General features: G+C 42.1%; 1 protein-coding gene across 1 annotated transcript; it reads right to left on the bottom strand.

Annotated features, from left to right (window-relative positions):
- Positions 1 to 6,702: 6,702 nt before the first annotated feature.
- Positions 6,703 to 7,605, bottom strand: LOC125486337 (atypical chemokine receptor 3-like). The gene has a single exon (XM_048613334.1). The coding sequence runs from the start codon at positions 7,603 to 7,605 to the stop codon at positions 6,703 to 6,705; it is 903 nt and encodes a 300-aa protein (XP_048469291.1).
- Between the last annotated feature and the right edge of the window lie 3,171 nt (positions 7,606 to 10,776).

The following is a 10,776-nucleotide window of genomic DNA, read 5'->3' as shown; positions in this document are numbered from 1 at the left end:
ACTTGAAAGGGTTCAGAAAAGATTTACAAGGATGTTGGAGGGTTTGAGCTATGGGGAGACACTGAATAGGCTGGGGATACTTTCCCTGAAGCATAGGAGGCTGAGGGGTGACCTTATAGGGGTTTATAAAATCATGAGGGGCACGGATAGGGTGAATGGACAATATTTTTCCCCCAAGGTGGGGGAGTCCAAAATTAGAGGGTATAGGTTTAAGGTGAGAGGGGAAAGATTTAAAAGTGACTTAAGGGGTAACCTATTCACACAGCGGGTGGTGCATGTACGGAATGAGCTGCTGGAGGAAGTGGTGTTGAAGGCTGGTATAATTACAACGTTTAAAAGGCTTCTGGATGGGTATGTTGATCGATGGATATGAGCCAAATGCTGACAAACGGGACTAGATTTATTTAGGATACCTGGACCAAAGGGTTTATTTTATTTTGTATATCTCTATGACTCTGTGAGGAAGAATTTCTTTGCTCAGAGTGCTCAGAATTCTCTTCCACAGGAAGCTGTTGCAGCCAGTTCATTTGATATATTCAAGAGGGAGCTGGACAAGGACCTTGTAGCTAAAGGGATCAGTGGGTAAGGGAAGAGAGCAGGAATGGGATACTGAGATTCTATGATCATACTGAAGCGTGGTCCAGGCTTGTAGGGCCAGATAGCCTACTCCTGCGCCTACTTTCTATGTTTGTATGTCAGTGAAAGACTACTTCGTACAGGTAGCAATGTTCAGTAAAGATGTTTTGCTGACTGCATTGCTATGCGTTCTAGTAAAGTCAGCAACAAAGCTTCACTCTCCAAGTGGTCAATCCTGTAATGTTTGGATGAAGGAGTGGAAGGGTGGATTAGCAAGTTTGCGGACGATACAAAGGTGGATCACTTTATGGACAGTGCGGAGGCCTGTTCTAGGTTACAAAGGGACATTGATAGAATGCAGAGCTGGGCTGAGAAGTGGCAGATGGAGGTTAACCCTGAAAAGTGTGAGGTGATTCATTTTGGAAGGACAAACTTGAAAGCACAATACAGGGTTAATGGAAAGATTCTTGGCAGTGTGGAGGAGCAGAGGGATCTTGGGGCTCATGTTCACAGTTCCCTGAAAGCTGCCACCCAGGTGGATAGAGTTATTAAGAAGGCATATGGTGTGTTAGCTTTCATTAATAGAGGGATTGATTTCAAGAGCCGTGAAGTTATGCTCCAGCTATACAAAAGCCTGGTTCAGCCACATCTGGAGCATTGTGTGCAGTTCTGGTCACCTCATTACAGGATTTTTCCTGGAAGCGTTGGAAAAAGTGCAGAGGAGATTTACCAGGATGTTGCCTGGAATGGAGGGAAGGTCTTATGAGGAAAGGTTGAGAGAGCTAGGGCTTTTCTCTTTAGAACGACGAAGGATGAGAGGTGACTTGATAGAGGTGTACAAAATGATCAGTGGTATAGATAGAGTAGACAGCCAGAGACTTTTTACGAGGGGACATAGTTTTAAAGTGAAAGGAGGGAGATATTGGGGAGATGTCAGAGGTAGGTTCTTTACTCAGAGAGTGGTAGGGGCATGGAATGCATTGCCGGAGAGGGTAGTGGAGTCGGCCTCATTAGGGGCATTTAAGCAGCTATTAGATAGGCAAATGGATGATAGTATAAGGTAGGGGTGGAGGTTAGATAGACTTTAGGTTTCGGGTAAAAGTTCGGCACAACATCGTGGGCCGAAGGGCCTGTACTGTGCTGTACTGTTCTATATTCTATGTTTGAGGGGTATTTAATGGTAGTTGTGTCTTTTCCCTATAATGAGGGATTTCAATTCGAGAGGGTACATTTTTAACGTGATAGGAGAGATATTTAAAAAAGACATGAGGGACTTTTTTTTGCACAGAGGGTGGTTCATGTGTGGAACGAACTTCCTGAGGAAGTGGTGGATTTTGGGTTACAATTGTGACATTTAAAAGACATTTGGGTAAGTACATGAATGCGAATGGTTTGGAGGAATATGGGCAAGAAGCAGGCAGGTGGCACTAGTTTAGTTTGGAATTATGGTTGGCATGGACTGGTTGAACCGAAGGGTCTGTTTCCATGCTGTATGGCTCAATTTCTCTAAGTAAGAGGAACTAAGAGAAGAGCTTAATCAACATCCTTTTCTGAAAGTCTGAAGTGGAATTCTCAGGACTTCAAGGTTCTAATTCTGGTTTATTCCTGATGACCGAAACTTTGAGTACATGGATCAATTTAAATATTTGCAGGTTTTATAAAAGTTGATAACAGTAGGAACTGTGAGGAGAATAGTATATAAATCTTTAACCTGACTAAAATAATTTTGAGGCATCAGGGACAGTGTAACATAAGGGATAGATATCAATAAGCAATGCTGGGCAGCATTGTTATGACACTGGTGGGAGGGGATGCTGAAATTAAAGCCCCATTATTCTGCAAGTTGTCAGAAATATGCACATAGCCACAAAATCGCTCACATTTTTAATGTGCTCACATTTGATTATCATCTCAGGTGTGAGAAACTTACAAACCTTTCGCCAATTAAAAAATGTCAAAACCCTTTATAATAATGAATCTATCAATTAACAAGTGGCAAAATAGTGATTATTGATTAATACATAAATTCGCAGTGTATCCTTTTTGAATCGGAACATGTACACACATGTACTCACAAGCCAGACAGACAAGACAGAAAAGCATGCAGAAATATCGTAGCTGAAGAAAAAGTGAGAGTAATGACTTCTGTTGATTAGGAATCCAACACCTAAGTGTGGAATGATGTGCCTTTCTTTTAGTTCTTAGGGGAAAAGTTCACCTTATTGTTGATTGCAGAAGTTCTTCAATTCACTGTTTGGTCAATTGGACGTAGGTCTTTGCTTGACTTAAAAGTTTTCTTTCCCCTTCTTTTCAATGTATTTTAGTGCTGGTTTTCTTGCATTTGCAGAGGGAGGGAGAAAAAGGTTTGGGGTTTCTTGTGAGGCAGAGGGTGGGTCCCTACCTCTAGGCAAGAAGGCTTACACTCAAGTTCAACCTGCTCAGTTGTAATGCCTTTGAAGCATACATAAGGTCTAGGCGACTGAAGCATACAGAAGGTCTAGGCGACTGAAAACAGACGAAGCTTTGGAAGAATATCGGGAAAGTAGGACCAATCTGACTTGAGGAATTAAGAGGGCTAAAAGGGATCACGAAATATCTTTAGCAAACAGGGTTAAGGAAAATCCCAAAGCCTTTTATTTGTACATAAGGAGCGAGAGGGTACCTAGAAAAAGGGTTGGCCCACTCAAGGACAAAGGAGGGAAGTTATGTGAGGAGTCAGAGAAAATGAGTGAGATTCTTAATGAGTACTTTGCGTTGGTATTCACTGAGGAGAGGGACATGATGGATGTTGAGGTTAGGGATAGATGTTTGATTACTCTAGGTCAAGTCGGCATAAGGAAGGAGGAAGTGTTGGGTATTCCAAAAGGCATTAGGGTGGACAAGTCCCCAGGTCCGGATGGGATCTACCCCAGGTTACTGAGGAAATCGAGAGAGGAAACAGTGGGGGCCTTAACAGATATCTTTCAGCATCCTTGAGCATGGGTGAGGTCCTGGAGGACTGGAGAATTGCTAATGTTGTCCCCTTGTTTAAGAAGGGTAGCAAGGATAATCCAGGTAATTATAGACCAGGGAGCCTGGCGTCAGTGGTGGGGAAGCTGCTGGAGAAGATACTGAGGGATAGGATCTATTTGCATTTGGAAGAAAATGGGCTTATTAGTGATAGGCAGCATGGTTTTGTACAGGGAAGGTCATGTCTTACCAACTTGATAGAATTCTTTGAGGAAGTGACAAAGTTGATAGATGAGGGAAGGAGTGTAGATGTCATATACATGGACTTCAATAAGGCATTTGATAAGGTTCCCCTGGTAGGCTGATGGAGAAAGAGAAGTCGCATGGGGTCCAGGGTATACTAGCTAGATGGATAGAGAACTGGCTGGGCAACAGGAGACAGAAAATTGTAGTGGAAGGGAGTTTCTCAAAATGGAGATCTGTGACCAGTGGTGTTCCACAGGGATCCGTGTTGGGACCACTGTTGTTTGTAATATACATAAATGAGGAAGGTATAGATGGTCTGATCAGCAAGTTTGCAGATGACACAAAGATTGGTGGAGTAGCAGATAGTGAAGGGGACTGTCAGAGAATGCAGCAGAATACAGATAGATTGAAGAGTTGGGTGGAGAAATGGCAGATGGAGTTCAATCCAGACAAATGCGAGGTGATGCATTTTGGAAGATCCAATTCAAGAGCAAACTATACGGTCAATGGAAAAGCCCTGGGGAAAATTGATGCACAGCGAGATCTGGGTGTTCAGGTCCATTGTACCCTGAAGGTGGCAACGCAGGTCGATAGAGTGGTCAAGAAGGCATATGGCATGCTTTCATTCATCGGACGGGGTATTGAGTACAAGAGTTGGTAGGTCATGTTACAGTTATATAGGACTTTGGTTTGACCACATTTGGAATACTGCGTTCAGTTCTGGTCATCACATTACCAAAAGGATGTGGATGCTTTGGAGAGAGTGCAGAGGAGGTTCACCAGGATGTTGCCTGGTATGGAGGGCGCTAGCTATGAAGAGAGGTTGAGTAGATTAGGATTATTTACATTAGAAAGACGGAGGTTGAGGGGAGACCTGATTGTGCTCTACAAAATCATGAGAGGTATAGACAGGGTGGATAGCAAGAAGCTTTTTCCCAGAGTGGGGGACTCAATTACTAGGGGTCACGATTTCAAGGTGAGAGGGGAAAAGTTAAAGGGAAATATGCGTGGAAATTTCTTTATGCAGAGGGTGGTGGGTGCCTGGAACACTTTGCCAGCAGAGGTGGTAGAGACGGGCACGATAGTGTCATTTAAGATGTATCTAGACAGATAGATGAATGGGCAGGGAGCAGAGGGATACAGATCCTTGGAAAATAGGCGACAGGTTTAGATAGAGGATCTGGATTGGCGGAGGCTGTAGGGCCGAATGGCCTGTTCCAGTGCTGTAATTTTCTTTGTTCTTTGTTGTTTGAAGAAGCTGATGAAAAATAGCTTGCTTTTCTCTAAAAAAACTGGTTGCATTGTCAGCAAGTTTCAACTGAAAAATTCAAATAGGGATTATAATGTTATTTGATAAATGGAAAATGCAACATCATGGGGTGTAGGCTCAAGATTGTCACCACGTGAAATGCTCATTCGCATAGATGGTGCAGTAATGAGGGGACAAATTGCCTGTTTTTACATTACAACAGGCTGTGATTCTGGAGGAATGAGTGTAGATGTGCTGAATGAAAGTTGATGCAGGGAGGTGTGAAGTCTTTTTTGTGGAACGTAACTTTACAAACCTAATAGAGAAGAGAAAAAGAGGAATCTCGTTGATATCTGTATAATTGTTAAAGATGCCAATGCGGATTGAGAAAGCGGGACAATAATGCATGCAACATCTATATTAAGAGTTTGAAGAACACACGTAACCAAGTTGTTTAAACACTGGATACAGCTCTGATTCATCCTCAACTAGATATTTTATCTAGTTCTGCTGCTCCAGTCCAAGACGGATTTCAACGTATGTGTTAAGAATAGTTCCAGGGACAAGGAGCTTCAGGAGTACTTCAGATTGTTTATGCTGGAGAAGGAAATGTTGATGGAATATTTGCGAGACATACTTGACATCAGGAGAATTATGGACAGAGTCTAAAGGGAGAAAATCTTACCATTGATGGAAGGATCAAGAACAATAACACTCTGATTAAATTTATTTGGCAAAGCAAGCTGTTGGGAAATTAAAAAAAACTATTGATACAGTGAGTGGTTAAGATCGGAAATGTTAAATCAAGTCATGCAAAATAAATTTAGATTAATATTTGCGAAGTTATAACATGTAGAATAAAATGGGGAAAGTGGGGGATTTGTCCGTAGAGCTAGCCCAAACATGACTGACAGAATGGACACTTCTTGTGCTATAACTATTCTGCCATTATTTGATTTCAAGCATTTGAAGCAATTTAGTTCGGTGGGAACAGTTTGGTTTCATTTCTGAGCCGATGGGAGGTGAACGAGTTGGAGGAGCCAGCAAGTCTCTTCATCAAGGTGGCATAGTGGCTCAGTGGTTAGCACTGCTGCCTCACAGCACCAGAAACCTGGGTTCAATTCCACCCTCGGGCGACTGTGTGGAGTTTGCACATTCTCCCTGTGTCTGCGGGGTTTCCTTCCGGTACTCTGGTTTCCTCCCGCAGTCCAAAAATGTGCAGGCTAGGATTGGATTGGCCATGCTAAATTGCCCATAGCGTCGATTAGGTGGGTTATGGGGGATGGATCTGTGTGGGGTGTCTGAGGGTAGGTGTGGACTTGTTGGGCCGAAGGGCCTGTTTCCACGCCGAAGGGATTCTATGACTACTCAATTTAGTGGGTGCTGATATAGGCCCTGTATCCGTTGTTTCTGGACTTGCAAATGTCACCTGTTGCCCTATAGTACAGATGTTTGGTTTCTTGGACTCATCTTGCTTGCATAATTCAGTGCTCCAGAGATACATCCCCGTGATTCACAGGTCTTTAGGGCTTTGTACCCATATAGGCAGGTTCTGTCTTTGTTCTTAGCAGCCACCTGTTGCCTCTTACCTCATTATTGTGTTTCTTCATTCTCAGTCATCATTTCTTTCTGGTCATTATCCTGTCAGATCTTGCGCCTCATGCATTGGATCGTAGGATGCTCTAAGGCTTCTGATAGTTAATTAAACGAACAATAGATTTAAGTGGATATTTCATCGCACTCTTCAATTGGTATCTGAACTTGGACTGGGTCACCACATAAATAAATGTGTTTGTGCAGCAGTTCAAGTTCCGCAGCATATATCCACACTGTTCAAAGATATAAAAAGAATTGTAATCGAAGTGATGTGTAATATTAAAGAAATACAAAACGTTCACAAACCACAGAAGTATGAAGCTGCCAGATATGGTGAAGAGTAACATAACTGACTTCCTTCTATTTTCCATCTCTGGATCACCACAATTCCGTCCATTAGTCTGACTCCTCAGTGCCGCACGGACTTGACTGGCCAGTAAAATATGCCTGACTGTCAAAGCGTTGAGCAACAGAATTAAAGTGAATGGGATCAATGGGGTTAAAATCTTATCAATAATCTTAAAGCCAATCCATCCAGGGTCAGTAAAATAGCTTGGCTTATTCAAACAGAACCATGGCACATTGTTGATTAACATTTTAGCTTCAAATCTAAAATAAAAGGGAAGATTTTTGAAACAGAGCAGAATGCAGGTTGTCACTAACACTGCAAATGAAGTTTTCTGGTTGCAATATTTGATTACAAACTTCCTACAACAAATAGCTACAAATCGGTCAAAGGAGAATGTGATGGTGAACCAGACGGAACAATCTATGGCTGCACGATGCAGGACATACAGAACACTGCACATAGGAGTAATGTCCAGAAAATGCAGGAGTAAACCACTGTTCCTGTAATAATAATAACGAAAACGCCTCAGTATAATCTCAGTCATAATGACTATTAGATCTGCTGTCGCCATGGCCACCAGATAGCAAGTTGTGCAGTTGGAGAGGCCACACTTTCTTCGGGACAGGATGCCTACCGCCATTAAATTGACTGTAAGAATTGACAGAGAGGTGAACATAAGCTTAAAAATACTGATCATATTTTCTCTGTCTCTATGCACAACTGTTAGGGGCTGTTTATTTAGTACTCAAAAATTATTGTTTGGAAAAATTTCTGAATTTACATAACCACAACCACAATATTCACCCATGTCCATTCTGTTCCATTCCAGTTTTAACAGATGGGAGAGTAGGTAGATCAGGCTGTTAATATTGAAATGATGCTAAGAGATTTGGGTTGTATACTGTGTGCTGGTATAGACCAATTGGATCGCTATACATGTTGCAGCAATAGGCAATCTGCAATAGAATAATGTATTGCATAGTCATGAAAGTGTAGTATTATTCAGTACAGAAGTGGCTCTTCGGCCTATTGAGTCTGCACCTTAAAACAACTGTTCTAAATCTATACTAGTCCTACTTTCAGCTTGACAAATAGCCACAGCCACAGTCTTCACATGTTGACTCCAAGATTGGACTGGATGCACCATGGTAAATCCAAGTCTTAGGGCTGTCCAGGATTGGACACTCCCACATCATCTAGATTCTGCACAACGTCAACTCATTTTCCGTTTAAAATCCTGTGGTTGGTGAGCATCAAAGCCTTTTCAGGAGTCATCCAGCAAATACATTGAGATGAGTACACTTTCAGTGAGTCCTGAGCTCTAAACTTCTAGGTCATCATTTACGTACATTGACTGACTTCTGCACCATTCCCCGCCTACAGCCATGACACCAATTTTATCCTTCCTTGTTCATGATTCCCTCTCCCATTGTTCTGCCCTCAGCCAGATCCCACACTTGATCTCATGTATATTGGGCCCTTCACCACATCCCCATGCTATTGATTCAGTATTAGATTTGCAAGAGCTCATGCAAGCTGCTAATTCCTTCTATGTCCCATGTGCTCTCGGGTGAAATAAAGAAAATCGCTGATCTGACACCCAACCCTCCAAACCGACTGAATTGTAGGAAAATATCATTGAGGTTCCAGTTTACTTTCATGATAACCTGACTCTATCACCCAGGGTGCAATTAGAAGGAAATTTTGAAATTTGAATAACCCAAACTGTTGCATAAGCATAAAGGTTTTGTATTCTAGTGAGAGGCACAACACCCTGCAAGAAAGCAAATAACATTGGGCACAATCCATTTGTTTCTGTGTGGTCAGAGATGGTAAAGATATTAATTGGTCTCCTCCCCAGGTACAAACACAACTGTATTGAAGTCACAACAGCCCTCCCCACCAGCACCAGAAACTCCTACTGGATGCCTGAATTCAATACAGATCATGGCCTGAAAACAGCCGCAGCCGAGGCATTTATTTAACCCTGGAATGTTAGTGCAAGAGGATCCACGAAGTCACTTCAAAGCTTGAAATGTTCTCTTGGAATATTGCACTCTCCATGACCATAATCAGTTCTCTCCTGAGTATCAGGGACATCTTCTTGTTGTTTGAGGAATGGACAGCACCTGGTTTTAACTCCTTCAAATTGAATTTTGAGATATCTGAGGCCTGGTGTAGATATCATCATAGTTTACATGAATTTATTTGGAAACCAGCTGCAGGCTTCTGCTTTCCTGTCTGAATGCCAATCAATTGAATTCTGCTTGACTTCCATGCCAGATTATAGAGTCATCGAGTCATAGAGCACGTAAACAGACCCTTTGGCTCAATTCATCCAAACCAACCAGGTATTCTAATCTGAACTAGTCCATTTTACCTATGTTTGACCAATATCCCTCTAAACCTTTCCAATTCATGTACCTGTCCAAATGTCTTTTAAATGTTGTAATCGTACCTACCTCTACCACTTCCTCTGGCAGCTGATTCCATATACACACCAGCCTCTGTGTCAAAACTTTGCCCCTCATGTTCCTTTTAAATCTTTCCTCTCTCACCTTAAACCTATGCTGTCTTGTTTTGGACTCCCCTACCCTCGGCAAAAGACATTGACTATTCACTTTATCTATACCCCTCATGAGTTGCAGAAGTCAGCCCTCAACCTCCAGTGAAAAATGTCCCAGTCTACCCAGCCCCTCCAATAACTCAAACCTTCTAGTCTAGGTAACATCCAAGCACCCCTTCCAATTTAATAACTTCCTTCCGAGAGAAGGGGGACCAGAAGGGTCCAGACCCTAAACGTCGACTTTCCTGCTCCTGCAATCTGCTGTGCTTCGTCAGCACCACATTTTATTGGCTCTGACTTCCAGCATCTTCCAGTTGCAGGAAAGTATGTTGTTGCCTTTTGCTGAACGTGGTGTATTGCATGTGAAAGTGACTGGAGTGAGGTTAATATAACACATGACATTGAAATGGCAAGGGAGGACATGGATTGAGAAGGCAGGCATCTGGGAATTAGCATGGTGGACGACCAAGCAACTATACTACTTGTCTACTTGTGAATAATCAGTGATATTTTAAAAGAAAACACTTGTGTGTGTGTGTCTGTATGTATGTCAGAAAGAGACAAAATACATGAATGGCAATGTGCTTCTAGAGCAGAAACATAAAACTGAATTGAGTTGGGAACTAGATTAAAATATGACTGAAAATTAATCAAAACGCTACAAGCCATTATTGACTTGCTTACAGCCCAGAGATACATTAGCATTGATATTGAGATAATGGAGAAGGATGTCATTTGTTTTTTTTGTGGTAATTAAACCAAAATCGAGAGATTACAATGATCAGTGATAATATGGAATGTTGTTGCCCATGAAGAACCCAGACATCTCATGTCTGAGAGAGTGAGAATGGAAATGAAATTGATCATTGGGTGGAAATGAGGATATTTATCAATAGCACCTGATCCTTAGTAGTTGATAACGAAAGATTGATTAACAGAACAATCCATCACTTCCTCTGTCTAAAACATTGCCACAACCACTCCCCACCCCGCCGCCAATGTTGTTTTAAATCTATCTCCTCTCACCTTAAAATTGCAGTTAGCTCCAAAAACTGAGAACAGCAGTTCCTGCCAATTCTTGTTCTTTATGATTGAGAAGACCCTGCAGCAAGCCTTTGCAATAAAATGCATTCAATAGATATTTTTGAATCAAACAGTTCAGGCACAGGTGACAGTTGATTTTAGGTCTCCTGTCTCCTGACCAAACAGGTGGATGAGGGTAAAGCGGTTGATGTGGTGTATTTG

This window comes from Rhincodon typus, chromosome 28 (genome assembly GCF_021869965.1).
Source record: "Rhincodon typus isolate 14 chromosome 28, sRhiTyp1.1, whole genome shotgun sequence".
NCBI lineage: Eukaryota > Metazoa > Chordata > Chondrichthyes > Orectolobiformes > Rhincodontidae > Rhincodon > Rhincodon typus.
This window is presented reverse-complemented; position numbering and strand designations above follow the sequence as displayed.

Excerpts from the sequence above, each read along its gene's own strand:
- LOC125486337 (XM_048613334.1), bottom strand. The coding sequence starts at position 7,605 with ATGGCGGTAGGCATCCTGTCCCGAAGAAAGTGTGGCCTCTCCAACTGC.